Source organism: Tasmannia lanceolata, unplaced genomic scaffold (assembly GCF_043159265.1).
Source record: "Tasmannia lanceolata isolate RefF3 unplaced genomic scaffold, GAP_Taslan_0.1 ptg000016l, whole genome shotgun sequence".
In the NCBI taxonomy this organism is placed as follows: Eukaryota; Viridiplantae; Streptophyta; class Magnoliopsida; order Canellales; family Winteraceae; genus Tasmannia; species Tasmannia lanceolata.
Genome location: NW_027518693.1, coordinates 3,093,618 through 3,114,981, shown reverse-complemented (window position 1 = coordinate 3,114,981; position 21,364 = coordinate 3,093,618). Strand labels below are relative to the sequence as shown.

Here is a 21,364-nt window from a genome sequence, read left to right as displayed (position 1 = left end):
GTGTTCATCTTGTCTCTTGCTTGCGGTTTATTTTACTCTTTCGTTATGTGCACGATCGAATTGTCTTGCCTGCCGGAATTTTTCAACAAAAATATTGAAATATATTCCACCTTCGCCTCAAGGCAAATGCAATCAATCGTATGCTCCTTGGCTACAAAGAAGGAACCCCGATCAAAACAGATGATATGAGGAATAAGAAAAGGCCATGTCCGCTTTAGATTGTGACAACTGACTGTGGGCTTCAAACTGATTAATTTTGAGTCCAATAATCGATTTGGGGGTTGTCAAAATCTAAAACGTATAGGGCCAAAATGAATTTATGATGGATTTCTATTTGTTTAGGCAGAAAAGTAATGGCCGAATACAAGTAGACGATGCACGATATATTTCACAGTGACAAAGTAGTACTCTGAAGATGATCAAAGATCCAAGAGCACAAATGGGATAGAGTTATCGAATCGGTTACTGAAATTCAAGACCAATACGATGTGTTGACTGCGCTTAGAAACTCCCTTTGTTAAAACGGTTTTCTCATAAAACTACAACTGACACCGCATTAAGGCCTTGTTCGTTTAGGATTGTGGCAGTAATTTTGAGTCCAATAATCACGGTCTTCTGCCACAATCCTAAATAAACAGGGCCTAAACGTTAGAAATTACTTCATATTTCTACAAATTACTTCATATTTCTACAAAGAATTTCCCTGCTCTATAAAATTAAATAGATAAAGTTTGAGTATTACTTGTGCGAAATTAAACAATTCATTTTGAACTGGTTATTAAATATTCAATTATGGACAAAATCTGAACTGGGAGACACTTTACACAAAATGTCATATTATTTTGTTTGTGGGTGTAGACGAGCCCATCCCAATTCTACAAACAATTATCAAAATTAATGGAAAGAGAGATCTTGGGCAATTTAGCACTCATTCCTTGTGGCATTTCCAATTGCGGGATAGCTCCTTGAGGATCCCGTGCCCCCCTTTTCTTCCCCTGGCCACCCCCACTTGTGTATTTATGACTGATCATCTTACACTAGTGAGGGTGGCGAGGGGAAGAAAAGGGGGGCGCATGTATCATTTCCCTATGAATATACCATATTCACTTGCTCCCAATAGATGCCCTGATGGGGCCCACCCGCATGATGTTGTCATGATCTTGGCCCTTCATTTCATTGTCTGAAGGAATGACTTTTGTGATATCGCATCTCCACAATGGGGCCCAATAGGTGATTAGTGAAGATCGTGTTGTATGCACGGGCCCAATCATATTACATTTCATGGGACTCTAGGCCTGTTTGGACTGCAAGAAAAACATTCCTGAGAGAAATTTTGTGAGTATATTTTTCCTTTTTACAATTTTGAGAGAAATAATATGCTTATGGTTAATTTAGAGGGATATCATCATAAATTGAAGTTCCCCTCTAAGTAAAAATTGAATAGGATTGTTTCAAGTTATCCTTGTACATAAAGTATGTAATTTTGGAAATATTTCCCCTTTTCCCAACTTTTCCAGAAAATTCCTACAATCCAAACAGGGACCAAGTTCTTTTCATATTATCATTCCCTTTTAACATAAACGTCCTTGTGATGAAAATTGAAATGCAGCCTACATAGTAGCAGCAAGATCCTCTCTTCCCTGCTCTTCGATTGGAATCTGATCTTCGCCTACACCGGAAACTTTCTTCTTCCATCTCCCCTTTCGATCGGAGCCATTCATATCTCCATGGTCTTGTCATGGGAAGGAAGAGCCGTCGGATCCTGACATGAAATTTTGAACAAAATGCTACCTGTCAGATCAAATTTCAATCATCATTGAGGCCAAGATGGATAGATCATGAGTAGAAATTTCAATCATCATCCAACTATGCATGAAAATTGAATCCAATTCCGTTAAATTGAACTTAATTTTACCTTGTTTTTGAGTGTCCACCTACTTCTAGGCCTTTGGTTTTCTTTCAAATTGGACCACCTTAACTGTTGTGAGTAGGCTAGAAGTTGAGCCCTCCGATCGTAGCCACCTGTTGAAGGTTTCCAATGGTGGTTTCGCTTTTTGTCACGGTGAGGGTTCGGGTTTCGCCGTCGGTTTGTCGGCGATTCGACATAGATGGTGATGATAACTTGGTTTCTCTTACACAACTCTCCCTTCTTGGTCTTCTCCTTCTCCTCCCCTTGCATGGTAGCTCTTATTTTTTAGATTGATTTCCCATTATGACGTTGAACTTGGTAAAATAGTTGAATGTAAAAATAGCATGTTTGTTGTGTGGGACTGAGTATCTTTCGTAACAAACTCGTTTGTTGCGGTCTCTCTCTCTCTCAGACAAGAAACATGAGCGTCTTGTTCTCTCTCTCTCTCTCAGACAAGACACATGAGCGTCTTGTATCAAAACATATTTGTGCTGAAATCATTTCCCTAGTTTTAATGGGTCATGTTCTTTTTGTATGATTTTAATTTTATTTTAAGGTTTTTTGTGAGCTTCTTTGAGTATCTTTCAGCATAAAGTGAGAAACAGCAGTGTGTCAAGAATCAAGGTTCACCTTGAAATTTGCTTGGATCTTTGTTTTTTTTTTCTTCATCTTCCTTTCTTTTACAAGAAGTTTGATTCTAACTTTGCCGTGGTTGGAACGGATGAAACATTATGACTTTACACGCAAGAATAGAGCTGAAAGTTTCAGCTCTATTCTTACAGGTGGGACTTTGATTCTGTCCTATGTTGGACCTTCGAATGAACGGTATAGATCAACTATAGGTGGGACCCAGTTATCAGTAGTGGGGCCTCATTGTTGCCCCCATGGATGCATTTTCTCATACAAGGTTCCATTGTCTTTGGGCGTGCCTTAGGACGCTTCTTACTAGCATACGCCGTTCAGTTAAAAAAAAAAACAATCATTATTATTCCAAAAGTACAGTGAGGCCCACTTGGTAGAATGATCCAAACCGGTCATCCGTCGTGCATAGGATGATCCTAACCCACCAATCTATAGGGGTCTCTATAATGTGCAGTCCTTCAGATCGGAGGCGTAGGACCATCTGATGGAAAAGATCCATGTAGTACAACTTATTTACGTTGTGGCCCAACAAAACGGCCTTGTAAATGGGCCCACTATACTTTTAGAAAAATAGACACCATAAAATATCTCATTTTTGGTAGTACTCCAAGCGCAACAATACATGATTTCATTTTTTATCTCTATAATGCGAGCTCGTACTAAGCTGAACCCTCCAATCCATGTTAGGGAATTAATGACTAGTGAAATTCCAGCCACACAATGAAAGCGTATTCATTTGATTTTTTGGATGCATTATAAACAACTAGGTTCTAACGTGCACGGGTTGCGTGTGATGAACAACTGCTGGTTCCCACAAGGATGAGATCGGGCTGGTGTTCGAGCATCCGACCCAGCCCGCGAACCGGCCCGGCGGGTGGATGGCCTGCGAAAAGCCCCTCGAGAAATCGGAGATTCATCCACTCAAGAAGAGCATCTCTAAGCCACTTGTGAACACATCCTCCAAGCAATTTTCCATGTCCAAAGTGAAGAAGCACAATTCCCCGGATTCCCCATGGATCGTAGTCCATGGGCACATCTATGATTGCACCAATGACCACCCTGGCGGGTCCGATAGCATCCTCATAAATGTGGGCACGGAGAGTGGTACAGGTTTTATGAGTTTAGTTGGGTTTGGAATATTGTATGGGGTATGATGGCCATAGGATGATGCTAACGGGTCTGGGAGTATGGGCTGAAGCTTTTAGGATGAGAGGATGGGTATGGAAGCTTGGGTTATGGGATGATATTAATGCTTATGTATGGGAGCCGATTTTTCCCGTGCTGCGTAAGACGACAGGGGATCACCACAATCAGGTTTTAAAAGAAAGCAGGGGTTATTTGATCTGTGCTACTTGCGAACTTGGGATCGTAGTCCTAACTTAATAAGTTAGAGAAACTTAGAGTCGCCACCTAGGTTAGGGCCTAGGACCAGTTTATATTATTCAAAGGAAATGAGTAATGACTCGAATTTCGTTCGAAGAATATCAATCAAGGGTTCCTTTGCTCTGGGTCTAGAACCTTATATTTTGCTCTGTTTGCTTAAGACACGGTCCTTACAGATATCTGGGTAAAGGTTGTGGTTACTAGGAGTGCAAGTTTGGCCCTGCCCGCCCTGAGCCCGAACAGGGTCAGGGCTGGATTTTCCAACCCTGAGGGCGGGTCAGGGTTCATTTTTTAGACCCTGACTCAGGTCGGGTCAGGTTCTGGGTTAATGCCTCGCGTACCCTGACCCGACCCGACCCTAAGTTTTCTATTATAGAATTGAACCATCTGTGCATGTTTCTTTTGCTAATGTTTTCTATTATCTTGGATTGATGTTTCTTTAGATTATTATTATTAATTGTCTTTGTTGCCTGTCTTGTTGAATTCATATTGTCTTATTTTGTTCCTTTCTCTGTTTATTGATCATTTTGTTCTATATGATAAGTGGTTGCTTTATTTTGGCACTCTTAATAGGTATTTGCACTAGGGTCAATTAGGGCCGGCCAATCAGGACGGGCCAGGGCCAGCACTGAGCCCTGTAGGGCGGGCAATGGGTTGAGGTTTTTTGGCCCTGATTCAGGGTCAGGGCGGGTCAGGGCCGAGATAATGGGATCCAGGGTTGGGCTAGGGTTTTGAAAAACCCGACCCAACCGACCCTATTACAGCCCTAGTGGTTACAATTGGGGAAGGTGTTAGGCACCCCTCTAGCCCGGATTAATCCGGTCTCTTAACTTAGATTGGCATTTTGGAAGGATTTAAAATGAAATAATTTTGATTTTTTATTTCCCTTGTTAGATTTTGTTTCATTCCGTATGTAAATAAAGTGAATCTACAAAAGAAATCGAAAATAAGCGATAGTTAACCTGACCGGTATTGTAAGTTGAGTATGACATTCTTCAGAGAATTCACGACTTATTCACGATGCTGGTTAACTTAAATCAAACGGAAAATGAGTGTACATAAATTACAAGAAAGGCAGAGGGATTTATATCATAATTTGCTCAGCCTTCGGGCCAGGATTTTATGACGTCACCACCTCGTACCTCACTTGTAAAGGAAATTACAGAAAGCTGTAAATTGCAGAAAGTAAAGAAAGGCAGAGGGGTTTATATTAGACCTGGCAAAAGTGACCCGTGCCCGCGGGTTGACCCGGCCCACCCGCAAATTTGCGGGCACGGGTCTAAGTTTTCGTGACCCGTGAAAAATCAACCCGCGGGTGACCCAACCCGCAAAAACACGGGTCTGGTCGGGTCAACCCGCGGGCACCCGCATTTTTACAGTATGTTTAAATTTTTGTGAGAATGTTATCGTCACTCACGCTGTTTGTTTTTTTATGAGGGAACTCCTCACTTTATAAAAAGTACGGTATGTCCGGCACCCTAGGATTATCCAAACCGTCCATTAGATGGGCCGTACCCTAAATAGGTTATGCTCCAAAATTATTTCCATCGGTTGATTCTAACCCTCCGATCTATAGAGGGTTAGGATCAACCCTCTAACATCAAGATTGGAGGGATAGGATCATCCTATGGAAATGATTTTTGGAGCATAACCTATTTAGGCTATGGCCCATCTAATGGACGGTTTGGATCATCCTATGGTGTGGGCCATACCATACTTTTAATAAAGTGAGAGTGCCCAGTAGTGTTGTTAACATTTCAATGTGATTTTTATTTTATTATAATTTGCTATCAAGCTTCTCTTTTGGTAATTTCTCGGCAAGTGGGCATTGTGGGTGCACATATATATACGCTCATCGAAAATGTTGGTAGCAAATGTAAAAAGGTAAAAAAAAGTAATCATTACACCAGAAAAAAGTAAAATAGCGAAACTATAAAGTGTTAAATGAAAAATTACGTAGGAAATGGTGATAGATTGTAAAATTACCAAAAAAAAATACAAATAATCTGTAGAATGTTATGACAATTACAGGAAAATTATATGCTGTCAAATCAAAATAGTGATTACAATCCCATATTTGCGGCATATTTGCGGGTGCCTGCGGGTCAGGTCACGAGAATTTTGACCCGCAAAAATGCGGGTCATTTGATAACCCGACCCGTATGACCCGCACCCGCATCACCCGCGGGTTGACCCGGCCCGGCCCACCCGTTTGCCAGGTATAGTTTATATCATAATTTGCTCAGCTTTCGGGCCAGGATTTTATGACGTCAAGTATGGAGGCATTGTAACAACTGCTTTAGTGAACTTAACATTTAAAAACTTTAATGCATCAGCTACAAGTTTTCTCAAAACCTGAACAGACCAAAGAAAGACATATATTCATGTTAGGAAAAAGAAAATAAAATGTGTGAAATGCTAAGATAATTAAGAAAAATCCTGGTCAGAATACTGAAATTACCAATAACTTTAAGATAATAATAGATTATAGAGGCTACACAACCAGCAAATATGCGATGCTTGCAGGACTGGCTGTGTAGCCTCTGTACGTTGATTACTATCATTGATCTAACTGGGTGCCGCATGAGTGAGGCTTAGGCCAAAAGGCGTGTTTGGTCAGGCAACACTTTGTATTTGATTAATTGGTGGATTTTTTTTTCGTTCAAATGTGGACAAATATGCATTTACAAGCCATTGATTGTCTTTGATCATTGTCATTTTTTGAAGTGCCATTAAATCTTGTGTTAATTAACTGTCCAAATCAACGATCTTGATCACCCAAAGTGTGTCATAAAAGAATGGAGATCAAATTATTGGATTGTATTAGGGTGTCAATGACCAGATTCAAATTAGATCCACCCATGTCCAGGTCAAGATCTGCTTAGATCCCTATTGGCTCGACTCCCAATTGGAGAATTCCTTAAGGGCCCGTTTGGATACCTCCTATTTTGTATTTGGATTTGGATTTGAGTTTTGAATACAAGTTGAATAGATTCGGCAGCTCATGTAGAGGGAGACAGAGAGGGAAGGGGGTACTTCCTAGCGGAGGGGACAGGTTGAGGAGCAAAGAGGGTGAAGGAAACTGCCAGAGGATTTCCAATTTCTTATTTCCACAACAAACTTAGAAATCTGATTTTTTTCACTGTCAGCTGCTGAATTAGAAATCCAAGAATTTGATCTACAATGCAAAAAGGGCTACAAATATGAGAAATCCAAATCAAAATCTTCTCGGCATCCAAACGGGCCCTAAATGCTACTTCAATGTTTGAATCCAAGCTCGAATCAGAACATCAAGATGAAAAAGTATTTAATAACAATTACACAATTAAACTACTAAGTTCTAATCATCGCTGCTTCTCCTGAGAGAGAGAATAGGTTACTGGTGGATGAAAAACAAAAGTGGGGAAGGGGCTTGATTATACGATGAGGGATTAAATTATGTTTATGTAAAATGAGAGATGCTAGGGACCATCGCAGAAGGCATTTTGCTGACAGGCTGTTGCATGAAAGTCCAGCCACCTCATATGAGTGAGCCCATACCAAGCTTCTCACGTAATTCTAATTAGAAGAGTCTCATACATAATATTTTGCACCCCACATGAACTCCCACACGCAACGCTTGAAGAGCCTTGCCGTATCTCCAAGCTCAGAGACTCCTCACACTTTCTGAATGAGTGAGAAGCTCTCAAATCAAAGAGTATGCTAAGGAGTTATAAAACCCACACCTCTACTACATACAAACAAAACATCTTCTCATAGACATGGCAAGAATTTGGCTCACCTTTGTACTCGTGGCCGCCATTCTCATAGCTTCTTCTAAGGCAGATCAGATCAGTTTGATGCAGGACTGTTATTCAAACTGCGTTACCCAGGTCACGTCCTGCTTGACTGGATGCCCAAATGATGGAAATGCGCAGGTGTGCTATAGTGAATGTGAGGCACTGGGCCTCAACTGCTTGAAGTCTTGTGTGGCCATTCCAAACAGTAAGGGTGAGCTCGGGCTAAAATCCTAGAGACCTAAGGGTTTGGTTAGTATTTGTGTTACATTTGGCATTATGTAATGGTTATGTTGTTGATTAAATAAAAGGTAGCATAAGGGCTTCCTCTCTCGTGGGCATTATGTGATGATAATGTTGTTGATTAAATATAGGGAAGTGATATATCCGCCCCTTTTGATTAATTGGGACACCCAGCTGCAGTGCAGTGTATCAGTGACTGCAGAGGGGCTGTTGTACTTCACTTCAGAAGGATTCAATGGGGTTGATTGCCAATTACACTGCTGCTGGGTGTCCCAAGTAATACAAGGGGCGGATATATCCTTTCACTAAATATATGGATGTATGGTTGGTAAACATTCCCTAAAACATTTTCTTTTTATCAAAAAGGGGCATATCATTTTCCAAGGAAAAAAATTTTTAATGGTTGCTTTGGATTTTGAGTCCAATAATCAATTTTAGACTAAAAATAAATTCTCGAAATCCAAAACTAACAGGGGCTACATCAGTCTAAGAGGGTTATAAAATCCAAATTTAGTGGTTCGCTTGTATGGTGATTGACACCGTTGATGTAGGGAATTAAGAGTATGAATTTTATTATGTTTACTAAATCATAATCAAGGATAGTCACGCGCATTCTATCGATGGGTCCCATCCATATCCTCCGATTTTTTTTCCATAGGATGATCCTAGCCCTCTAATCTTCAGAGGTTTCTGTGCCATGTCATCCATTTAACCCTCTAGATCAGAGGGTTAGGATCATCCTAGGGAAAAGATTTTCGGGGCACAGCATATCTTGGTTGGGGTCTAACTTTTGAATGATTTAGATAAACCAATAAGAAGGCTTTTGAGAAGAAGAAGAAGGTGAATATGACGAGCATCCAAGATCAATGTATGCAATTTCAATTTCCTCGCTCTCACAGAAAACCGAAAGCTTCAATTCTTTTCACAAAAAAAAAAAAGGGGAAACGAAGGAGTCTCTTGTCATTTTCCTTTTTTAAAAAACACAGGCCACATCCATGAAATTTTTTCTCATAGAAATACTAGTTTACCAAGTGTAGAGAGAGAGAGAGAGAGAGAGAGAGAGCACCCTCTCTAACCCTCATCATGCCTCTCTCACCACTTAATAAACTAATATGGGATTTGCTAGGGTCCATCGCAAAAGGCATTGTGGAGGTGGGTGGTCTGACATGCAACAGACCAGCAGCGAAAGGCGGCCTCTCGCGATGGACGCTAGCAATTCCCAACTGATATACTAGTGGTGATAAACTAGTACTCTATAGAAAAACTTTCATGACTGCCAAACCTGGCCAAAGTGACCTACTAGAGTAAAACATGCGGGTGAAAGGGGATCCACCTTCTTTTCCAACATTTTCAACCCCTTTTGTTTGTTTTTTTTTCCTGAAAATAAAACTATTTTTCAGGAAAAGACATATAAAAGGGCGTGAATACTTTTAACCTATTGATTCATTTGTTCAGTGTATTATTGGGTGCCAAGACTTTTTGGAGGCCGATTCTTTGATCCAACATGTTTTTGCCAACGAAGGCCCCAGAAAACATTCCAGCTCATAATTTTTTTTTTTGCCTGCATTTCAGACTAACATTTACACCGTATGAAACTTGCAAATTTGAGTAATAGAAATTCAAGCCTCAATTCTGTAGTAATCACTGTTAAGGATTTAATGAACCCTGTCACCCCCACCAAGTCCATGCTTCTTACCATAGATAGGCAACAGTATTTTTGGGAAAAATTGCCAATGGGGGACACCAAAATACAAGAATTGTGAACGGGGGACGCAATTTTGAAAAATTATTAAAGAGGGTTGATAACCTCCTTTTGGATACTTGATAACCCCAATTTCGTTCCTCTCTAACAATTTTTCAAAAGTATGTCCCCCATTCACAATTCTTGTATTTTGGTGTCCCCCATTGGCAACTTTTCCATATTTTTGACAGGTCTTCAAGAGGGAATCCAAGAACAAAGTTCTGGCAAATGTTTAAAATGACTTTCCAGCACACATAAGTTCTCTATACCATGGAATTTATTTGTCAGGATCATCAAAAAGTTCTGGATCAATTCAAGTACTAGAATATGAGCAATAATTTTGTGACAGCTTTAAGAAAGACTACCCAAGTTACAACTTACAATGATGATGGATATTTATCCCGATAAACAGATCATAAGAACATGGGTGGTACAGACTGATTGGTCAGGGCTATATTACGTTGGGATAGTCTTTCTTAAAGCTGAGATTGTTGATAAATTCTCATTGACCAAATAAGAATCATGCAAAAACAAGTCTACACAATGTCAGGAAAAATGACAAGAGGGTTGTTGAAATGTTTAACATTGCCAGCAACCTATGATATGTCAACAGGTGTTGAGTGCAGATATGGACACAAGGAGTCCAACAAGATTTAGAGAGGAATGACGACAGGCCCATACAAATGTATAATTATTGGTTATCAATCATGATTTGCAACAAGATAAATGTGTACTCATTTAAAAACTAACAAATCATAGCTACACATTTACAGAGGAATGCTAACCCGAGGGGCACCATTGCTAAAATGGGATGAAAGGGCACCCCCGTTGGATCCACTTCACCATAGTGCATTTATTAGTGTAAATGTTAAACACACTATGGTGACACGGATCAATGGGGGCACCCTTTCATCCCATTTTTGCAAGGGCCCCTCAGTTTAGTATTCCTCAAAAAACAATCATCACATAATCAAATTGCAATGCATTAATCAATATAATCTAGTTCTCTTCAGTCTCCGGTATGCAACAAGAAAGAGGCACCAATAGGATACACTGACTGTAGTAATGGAATGAGAGTTTGTTTAGGTTTTAAGTTTGAGAACGGGGTGGGGGACATATAAACAAATACTGATTAGAGAAGAGTTAATAATAAAGCAAGAATTATAAAAAAAGAGTACTTAAACACAATATTAAATAATAAACATTATTTCAGACCTGACACGGTACAAAAACAGGTCGAAACACCCATATTAAGTCCAAGACTTCTAGCAGTACGTTTAAGGTGTCGAAAGGAAAGCCTACCTTAAAGATATAAGGGCCTTGCTTTTGAAGATATTCGTTTGCAGTAATTGAACTCTACACCGACAAGTTACCTGTGCTGAAGGGGTTGTAGAAAATTAATTCAGAGCTCTTGGAGAAGCTACTGCCTAGTGCTGTTGCCAGATTTTCGGCTATTTTTTTCCTCAATACCTGAAAGAGCGAATCTTTTTCTCAGGACTTCAAGAACCTCCTCCATTTTTACACCCTTAACTGCTAGTAACACCATGGAATGGTATATCACATCTCCCATCTCTGAGGCAGTTCGAGATTTATCTTCATTGTCCTCCAAAGTTCGGCATAATTCATTTGCCTCTTCCCTGCCATGGTTAAGAGAAAATCAAATACAACTAGCCACTTCTTAAGTCAGAAGCAAATTCGCTGCATTCTATGGATGTTAAAGAATAAATAAACACTAGGCTAAAAAAACTCATCATTGTATCTTAAACAAGGACACAAATATTGGCTCTAATGAAGTGTCTAAGTAAATACATTTCAAAATGGAGTGCCCTTGCAATGTAGATTCCAATATAATCAGACACAATCATAATAACTTGATAATCTCCATATCGAATTTTTGAGCATAGAAAACAAGCCCATACAACCATACTAACTTGAGATAATCTCCTTACCGGATTTTGGAACATAACAACTTCTCATCAAGCAAAAGCCGCTTTGTCCATGAGGGCTTTCCATTTTGTATCTCTCCTATTTCGTCTTTACGTTGGGAAATCGTAGACTCCAACGAGTATAGAGTCGTCAATGCCAACTGATTTTCGTTGGCCTACAAACACCGCCATTAACAATATTAAGCTCCAATTTTAATCAGAGATATACTTAAAGAACCAAATCAAAAGAAACGATGAAAGGAAAAGGCTACAAAAACTAACGGTATTAATCTTGAGATTGCAAACCTGTGGATCTTTTAAGGAATCAGAAACTGATGAAAAGTAGCATGTTTCTGACCCTGTGTGGCAAGCTGGGCCGTCAGGCTTCCCAAGATATAATATCTGAAATATAGGAATTCATGTCAGCCCGGATCAAAATTCATATAAGCACAGTAAATATTCCGCAAAATTGGTTATGGAGAAGCTTACAGAATCACGATCGCAGTCAAGAAAGATGTCATGAACGTTAATGAAATTCATTGATGTCTCCCCTTTCGTCCACAACGAAGATCGTGACCGGCTGTAGAACGTTGCCTTCCGAGAGGAAATGGTCGCTGCAAGAGCTTCTCTATTTGCAAACCCTTGCATGAGGATGGCACCAGTCTCCACATTTTGTGCGATTGCCACTGCCAAACCTTTGTTGTCCCATTTGACACTGTCTAACAAAAGCTCAACCTAAATTTGAGATTAAAAAAATCCCTCAGAAAATAGTATAACAGATAATTCCTTCTGAATTGCAGTAGAAAATAAAAGCAAGGTGACAAACTGACAGTGAAAAATTGAATTCTGAAACTCAATCAAAGATAGAAATAAAGATCGGAGGAACAAATGCAATTCCTTCTACTGGCAAAGTAGGTAGTCCACTACTCCACTCCAATTACTGTGATTGGAACTAGTGATATAGTGGGGCCCACTTCCCAGATATTGTAGTGATTGTGATCTAACTGCCCCATGAATAGAATGTTTCCTGTTAAATGTACACCTTTGGGTTTTCTTGTGTCAACCACCAGTTTGCAAGCACTTCCCAGCAAAGTTCTTCCTTTATCTTGAGAAGATTTCTGGTTCTCTCACTAAAAATTGTTACGAAAATTCCTAAGTTGATAAAATTATCTTAACTACTGATAAAAAATTGTTCAAAAATATAATTGAGAATAAGAATGGGGTGGGTTGATCGATTCAAGATGAGATATGATCACTCTCCTGAAGGTCATTAGTTCAAATTCAAGTTTGTTTTATTAATGGATCCCTCCCCTTTATAATAGAAGAGAGGTTGAAATGGAAACTAACCAACAAATAAGGATGGATAAATACCAATCTCCTCCTCACTATTTTAGAAATTGTAAATTACTAAACAAAGCAAATCCTATCTATTGCAAACCAAATCAAATCCAATACTCTATTGGAAAGATATGGTGGAAATGTGTATTGTAAAATTCTACTAGACCGAGATATATCACCACCCGATTGTTTCGCTTGACCATTTGGTGAGGAAGAATCTGCTACAGCTTGAACTGAATTGTATGGTCATTCGAATTAGGAGGCAAATTGTCATGAACTGAGATGTGTTGGCCCACCTTCTTTTGAGACAAGAGAAGTGAAATACTGGATGAATTCGGGAAGTAGTCGGTAAGTCCAATTTGTAAGAGACATGTCTGATAAATTGCATTACTTTGAATGGCCCACAAAAACCGGTGTTTCAAAACGCGGATGCGGGTCAAAATACGGCCAAAGAAAATCCTAGTAGACTCAACGGGACACAGCTGAGTACTCGGTTGATGCAGCCGAGTAATCAGTTAACGTGGCCGAGAACTTGGTTGGCATGCTCAAGTACTAGAGACTTAGAGGGTCGAAGGAGTTCTGATGGACTTTTAAGGGCAAAAAGCGGACTTGGATAAGAACGCAGCCAAGGTAAAAAGGACTTGACTCGGACAAGTCAACAATGGCGCGGGAGAGTCTCGAAACTATGACAGAAACAAGGTGATAGCTTGTGTGAGCTTTGCATTGCCATTGTGGACTGTTGATAGGGTTGTAATCAGGAAAAACCCAATCCCCTACTGCAAATTCACATCTGTTCGATTCTTATCGGCTTCATATGAAACTTAAGTGCTTGTTTATACGCATCATTATCCTTCATCGCATCTTTGAAATGTTGCACGGCTGTGGATCGAACGTTTTGATTAAGGATGCATGCCAATCGTTAACCATACCGTAACTCAAAAAGGGGTCACACCATTAGACGCATGATATGTGATGTTATACCAGTATTCTGCGGTTGACAGACAGTTTTAATTTTTTCCATTAACAATGATGACCCACATTAATACATCTTAGGTGTGGGTGCTCTATTTTTTTTTTTTTTTTTTGGGTAGGTGTGGGTGCTCTATTCTTAAAGGGTTATGATATTTTTCCTTTTTTTTTTATCTATTTTCCTTTTAGATAGTTTGCTCTTTCGAACATGGTTTTCTGTTTTTCCCAAGTTTTGCTCTTTAGTTTGCTCCCTCGACTCTTTAATCTGGGGTGTTTTTTGTGGGTTTCTGACATTTTATGAGAAACATGGCTTCTGCCAACCCAAAAGATTATTTTCTTTAGTTTTAGGGTAAATGATAAGCAAAGGTCTTAGCACCTTTATGGTTCAACAAATGGACTGAAATTTGGGGAAGCATAGAGTTGTGATTTGGTGAAACATTTGGCTGAAACTTGGGGTTCTACACTTACTGATTTTACTGATTTTGTTTGAGGGGTTAATCTGCAAAATGTCATAAGAAGAATAATATTTCTTGCATTTCTTTGTTAATCACCAACTCCAATATATCGCTTTGATTGTATGCTTGGAGAATTTTGACAGAACATGATTTAGTGGAACCTCCTAACCTTTGTTTATTACTTTTTTTAGGTGCTTAAGTTTCCTGGTTTGTTTACTTTGCATTGATTTTTGCTTTAGTTGGCAATTACTCTTGCTTTCCCTATATTTTTTCAGTATCTTTTCCTTATTTCTTGGTTTTATTTGGAGATTTTGAACTTTGGGATTTATATCTGTAGAGGAAGAAGGGGGTGTTTTGCACTAGCTGCATTTCCAAAACAGTTGTGGAAAGAAGTGGTTGTTGGGGTTTATGACGACCACGAACTTGCCACTTTCGATCAGCAGATGTTTTCGAATATAGGTGTGTTGCTCGCCCTCGCTGGTCAGACTGTACGACCATGACTCATCTTAGATAAAGTTTCTTTTGGTGAAAGGGTGTTTTTGGAATATACATCCCAATTTTCGGGCATGATTAGTCTCCGCCTACCTTTTTTTCTGAACACAAAACTGTGCACTAATTATTAATACTTAAAATAATGATATAGTATTGAACCCCGAAAATCTTGAAACTCGAGTCGTGAACACAAAACGTTGCACTAAGGCCCTCGGGCAGAACCGAAAATTTTATTAATACTTAAAAGAACGATACAATACTGAACACCGAGTCGTTTATTCCTGCTACCTGATAACACCTCCTTCAATTGATATGATGTGATTTCTTATGTTTCAAATTACCCATGAAATTTGCTTTTGGGTTGTCCTTTGCTGTGCTTAAGTTGTGTTCTTTTGTAATGCGCTTTTTAATGGTGTTATATGCAGGCAAAATTTAATAGGATTTGACAGGTGTTATATGTCCTTTGCTGTGTTTAAGTTATTTTGGCTGTTGCCTGTTAAACTAAGATGGTTCCACATTAGTTGAATATATTAGTGTCATCTTATCAAGATGACCAAGACAGTGTACAAATCCTTAATAAAAATAATGTTTTGGCATGTTTTGGATATCAATGGTCATTACAGATCTGGCCTATACAACACCCAGAACTCGGTGGGTAGGCTCAAACTGTAAATCTTAGGAATTGAGTGATTTCTGCCCCAAAATAATTTTTGACTTTAGTAATACCTACCAGCCCTGCTAATCTATACCCCATTCGTCTCTCATTTCAATACATTAGATTCCCTGTGCTAAAATAAAGAGTGGCACTTTCATGATCAGGGTATTGATCTACTACTTTAAATACTACTTTAACATCCCACTTATGCAATGTTTTTTTTAATCCTGAAAGTACTTTCCTGCTTCTCTTGATAAATTCATGATATTCAGCCATTAGTGGAGAAAGTCCTGAACTTTCATGATGTGAGTAGAGTCCTGGACTTTCATGATGTTGGTATTGATCTATTCTACTAAGAACCTACTGTTGCAATGTTTGCTTTGATCTTGAAAGAAGATTCCTATTGTTGCATTTTTTTCCTTTTCTCTTGCTATTATTCTTAAACAATGTGAATGGTGCATTAATTTACAACCTCATATCATTGATCCACCAACCTCACTGAAACCCATACCTTTAGTGGATTTTATTTTTTGCTGCAGGTTTTCTTTTTTGGTCACCCTTATCGTTCGCTGGGCGTTCCATTGCTGAGTAAGTGAGTAGCAATGGGATGAATGTTTGGGCAAGTGCCGTACTCTATCTATTGATCATTGTTGTTATTATTGAGATGAGGCATATTGCTTCATTTTTTATTTTATAATGTACTATCTAATACGCAGTTATGAAGCTCGGTTTATTATCGCACTTTCCACTTTATTTTTCTTTCTTAAAATATTTCAATTAACATGACTAATTTAATCTTTTATTTTCAACACTTTTAATGTTTCTTTTAATTTATCATTAATTTTCTCCATCATCCCGTGCATTGCACGGGGTTTTTTACTAGTGTGTGTGTGTATATATATATATATATATATATATATATATATATATATATATATATATATATATATATATATATATATATAAGAGTTTCTACACACTAGTGTAGATAAGTTATCTACACACTAGCTTAAAATACAGTGGAGGCCATATTATTTGGGTGATCCAAAGCATTCATTTGATGGGCCCTCACATAGATAGGGTGTGCCAAAAAAATCAGCTCCATAGGATACGATTTGTGGAGGTAAAATGGATGTGTATAAACCTTCACAAATATGTCAATTTTTTGCCTTCACGGTTCGAATGCTTGAGAAAAACCTGAGAGAAACCACGAGAGAAAGCTTTTTCTCTCCCTTTCACCCTTTCTCTCTCATTCTCTCTCACTTTCTTTTTTTTTTTGAAATGGTAATATATTAAAAGGGGAGCCGAGATGGTCCACCAAAGATACAAAGAGAGAATACATAAATAACAATAAAAACAACACAGGAAAATAGACATCAAGACATCACACACTTCTCACGGAGGAAGGAAATCGAACCACTCCAGCCCCTCTTTTAGAACACCAGATCTAGCGAGGGAGTCCGCCTCCCCATTTGCTTCGCGTCTAACATGCTTACAAACCATAGATGACTCTGCACTGAGATCATGAATTTCCTCAAAGTAACTCAAAAATCTCCACGGAGGAACCACTCTCCCCGTTAACCAACCGATTACATTTGAAGAGTCTCCTTCCACAATTACCCTATCATAAGAATCAACACTTAGTCTCTTAATCCCCTGATATGCAGCCCTTACTTCCGCTTCAGACAAATCAGTCATTCCAATTGGACCTGCAAAAGCCCACGATACTCCCCCTCGGGAGTCCCTACAAAGGCCTCCAATCCCAGCTGGACCCGGATTACCCAGACAGGACCCATCAAAATTTAGTTTAATAGACCCTTCAGGTGGGGCTTCCCATTTCTGACTTCTCTTCTCTCTCCTCAAACCTTCAGAGCACACAATGCGCCACCCCTCCCAAAGATCGAAAGCTGAGACGAAAGTGAACAGAGGGTTGCTTTTTACCCAAAAAATAACTAACGCTATGATTTTATTATATAACCAATACGATGACTTTGCCGCTCTTTCGAAAACTCTCGAGTTTCGTTCCTTCCTAATGACCCACCACAATGCTATTAAACATAACCTCCAGAGCACCTTACCTTTTTTCTTCCAGGGCACAAAATCCCAACTCGAAAATCAATCTGCTATAGACTTGGGGAAGACCCAACAAATGCCAAACCTGTCCAGAATGAAGCCCCAAATCGCCCTTGATACCTTGCAATGAATAAAGAGGTGGTCAATCGATTCCCCATCCTCCAAACAGAGCGAGCAATGGTCCACCAGGCACATACCCCTTTTTCTTAGAAAATCAATGGTCTGAATCCTCCCGTTGCACACTGCCTAACTGAAAAAAGAGACCGATGGGGGGCCCAGAAACTTCCAAACAGAAGCAGAAATAGGGGATCCAAAAGCAGGCAGTAATTGATAATAAAAGGATTTCACGGAAAAGAAGCCAGATAAATCCCAAATCCAGATCCGTTTGTCCACCCCACTTCTTTTTATATAGCACCCCTCAATGAGTTGAAGCAACTGAGAGATATCCGGTAATTCTCGATCAAAAAAATTTCTTCTGAAACATGGGGCCAAATCACCTTATTTTGAAAACCTTCACTTCTTTGTCCAAGGCCACCGAGAACAACACAGGGAAAAGCACCGCCAAAGGTTCGGTGGAACACCATGAGTCCAACCAAAATTTGATATGATCTCCTATGTATACTTTAAGCCGAATTCCCGCCTCAAAACTTTGCTTGAACCTCAAAATATTACGCCAAATGGTCTCTCCTTTCTTACCATACTTATCATCTGAACACCAGTTACCTTGTAAGAAACCATACTTACTCCCAATAACTTTTACCCATAACGAAGATTGTTCCACACCAAAACACCATAACCATTTGCCCAAAAGAGCACGATTGAACTCTTTCAATCGCCGGATCCCCAGCCCTCCATTCTTTATAGGAACACAAACCTTATCCCACTTTACTAAAGGGATTCCTCCTTTCATATTTGACCCACCCCACAAAAATCTTCTTTGAATCTTTTCAATTTTCAAAATTACACTCACCGGACAGCTAAATAATGACAGATAGTATACAGGTATGTTAGCCAACACCGTCTTGACTAACACCAATGTTCCACCCTTCGACACAAGGTTTCTTTTCCAGGTTTCCAACCTTCTTTCTATTCTTTCTACAATAGGTGTCCAGAGCTCTTTTCTCGGCTTTCCAACCCCCAAAGGGGGCCCAAGATACGATGAAGGTAAAGTCTCCAACCTGCAACCCATTACATTTGCAAAATCGAGAGCTACTGATAAAGGAATATTGATAGCGAACAAGCTGGATTTCTAGAAATTTGATCGTTGACCAGTAATCAACTCATAGCATCTTAGCAAAGCCTTCAGATTTAAAATCTTCACCATGTCAGGGGCACAGAACAAAATGGTATCGTCAGCAAATTGCAATAGCGACACTTCGACTCTGTTACGACCAATGATAAAGCCCTCCAACAGCTCCCTACTGCTTCTTTTTACTATCAATCAATTGAGGATTTTCGCAATAATTACAAAAAGAAAGGGAGAGAGAGGATCCCCTTGCCTTAACCCTCTGGAAGACTTAAAGAAACCTTTTGGCGACCCATTTACCAGGATAGAAAACCATGCCGAGGAAATGCATTGCCTCATCCAACCTCTCCATCGGTTTTCGAAACCCATCCTCTCTAGAAGATAATCCAGACAATCCCAGTCCACTCTATCATAGGCTTTCTCCATGTCTAGCTTACATAATACTCTCCCGGATCCACTTCTTGAATATGATTCAATGACTTCATTCGCAATTAAAGAACAGTCCAGGATTTGCCTCTTACTAACAAAAGCATTCTGACTATCTGAAATTACAAATGGGAGCACGGCCAACACCTTGTACAGGCATCCAACCAGGCTGATTGGACGAAAATCAGTCACCCTGGAGGCCCCTTTAACCTTGGGAATTAAGGTTATAAAGGTAGCCCCTGTGCTCCTATCAAGACCCATACCTTCAAAGAACTCCTTGAAGAACCGAGGGATATCACTTTTAACAGCCGGCCAACAAGTTTGGAAGAAAGCTAAGCAGAAACCATCCGGACCAGGAGCTTTGTCTTTGGGAATTGAGAACAAACCTTTCGCAATTTCCTCTCAAAAGGGAAATTCTCTCTCACTTTCTATAGCCCCACCTTCACGTATAGCCACCTCACCATTTCTCCTTGAAGAAAGGTGAGCTTTATACCTTAGTTTTCCAAAAACCAAAAAAATCAATGAGTTTCCAGTTTTTTGCTTCCCACTCAAAAGGGAAACAAGGCAATTTTCCCAACATTTCTCACAAGATATGAGAAATTAGCTAATTCTTCGTCAAAATGGTGTTTAATTCGGGGAGAAAAAAAAAACCTTCAATTCGAAAAAAAGTGAGATCAATTTTTAAAGTTTAATACACTGCATTAAAATTCTGGATTTTTTCAAGAAGTTTTCAGCTAGCCGGAGAATTTTGTAACTATGATATAATGCATACCATCTATATGCGAGATAACAGAGAATGCATTACCTTGGATAGACGATGCTGGCCGGCATTAGAGGCGTCTGAGCTGTCTTTAGAGAGCGCCCTTGCGGTCTGGCACAAGACACTACACCTTCCTCGATGCCTAGAACTCGTATTTTCATGGAAAATCGATATAGAGGGTTTTCTAAATTGGTATATGTCAGAGGAAGAAAACCTAAAAACAGTAGAAGAAACCCTACATGGATGATGCCTCCGAGTGCTTAATGGTGAGAGAGTAACAAGAGGGCAAAGGTCTGTAGACATTTTCTCAAGCTAAAGGCAACACTGGGGAAGAGATTGAGGAGAGTGAGGCAAAACTCCTATTTTTCTTCTGCTAGGGCATCAAAAACACGAACAGAGGGTTGCTCTATCCAGAATTCGCAAAAGAGGTCTCCTATTTTACGCTACGCGTACTAGTAAAAAACCCTGTGCGATGCACGGGCCGGCAAAGAATTGTACGGACCACATCATAGATTGATCTAAACCGTTCATGTGATGGAACACAACATAAATAGGTTGTGCCCCAAAAATCATTTCCATAGGCTGATCCTAGCCCTCCAATCTATAGAGGTTTCCATAATATATGGTTCCTCTTAAATCGGATGGTTAAGATCACCCTATAGATTTTTTATTAAAAAAGCATAAAGAAAGGGGTATGATTGAAATTATGTGGCTTTAATGGGTACCTTTGTCAAAAAACATAAATGAGAGGGTAGGATTGAAAATATGTGGGTTGAATGGGTGCCTTTGTTAAAAAAAAGTCAAAAAAAGTGATGTGTAATTCTCATAGAATTTTGGGAGAAATTCAAGAAATTCTCTTATTTTCTCTTCTGCTATATATATATATATATATATATATATATATATATAGAGAGAGAGAGAGAGAGAGAGAGAGAGAGAGAGAGAGAGAGAGAGATGTGGATCAATTTAAGATACTAGGGGAACGATTTATCCCTTTTCCACATCCACTCCTCCGATCAATTTTGTGACCAAATTAACCATGGTAGATTAATTTACTTAGAAAATGACAGAACTATCCTTATATGTGAAAAGACAAATATAGCCTCAAGTAAAAACCTTGATTTAATTTGGGAAATGACCAAAGTATACTCATTTTTGCTCTCCCACACTCAGGTTTGCGATTATATCTGTTGATATGAAGGGTGACCATAAAACAACCAAAATAATAATAATAATAAACTTTGAGGGCCCGTTTGGAAGCCCCTTAGATTGAAGATATTTTAAATATTGCATACAGACCTATCACATTTGAGTGAATTTTGCAATTCAAT

At 39.3% G+C, this 21,364-nt stretch overlaps 1 protein-coding gene and 1 long non-coding RNA gene across 2 annotated transcripts; both read right to left on the bottom strand.

Moving 5' to 3' along the window:
- Positions 1-1,402: 1,402 nt before the first annotated feature.
- LOC143849111 (uncharacterized) lies at positions 1,403-2,274 on the bottom strand. The gene is made up of 2 exons (XR_013235563.1): positions 1,916-2,274; positions 1,403-1,791 (listed from the first exon to the last, which is right to left on the bottom strand). It is a non-coding gene; the product is annotated as an uncharacterized LOC143849111 (long non-coding RNA).
- Positions 2,275-10,661: 8,387 nt separating this feature from the next.
- On the bottom strand, positions 10,662-20,470 carry AT-IE (histidine biosynthesis bifunctional protein (HISIE)). The gene is made up of 5 exons (XM_077356624.1): positions 20,079-20,470; positions 12,109-12,354; positions 11,926-12,021; positions 11,644-11,795; positions 10,662-11,331 (listed from the first exon to the last, which is right to left on the bottom strand). Exons 1-5 carry the CDS (start codon positions 20,334-20,336, stop codon positions 11,115-11,117), a joined length of 969 nt encoding a protein of 322 aa, XP_077212739.1. The 5' UTR covers positions 20,337-20,470; the 3' UTR covers positions 10,662-11,114.
- Between the last annotated feature and the right edge of the window lie 894 nt (positions 20,471-21,364).

Coding starts and splice junctions, on each gene's coding strand:
- AT-IE (XM_077356624.1), bottom strand. CDS start 20,336: ATGTCTACAGACCTTTGCCCTCTTGTTACTCTCTCACCATTAAGCACT. Junction 11,796..11,925: donor ATTCCTTAAAAGATCCACAG/GTTTGCAATCTC, acceptor CGGTGTTTGTAG/GCCAACGAAAATCAGTTGGC. Junction 11,332..11,643: donor TTGTTATGTTCCAAAATCCG/GTAAGGAGATTA, acceptor TAACCATGGCAG/GGAAGAGGCAAATGAATTAT.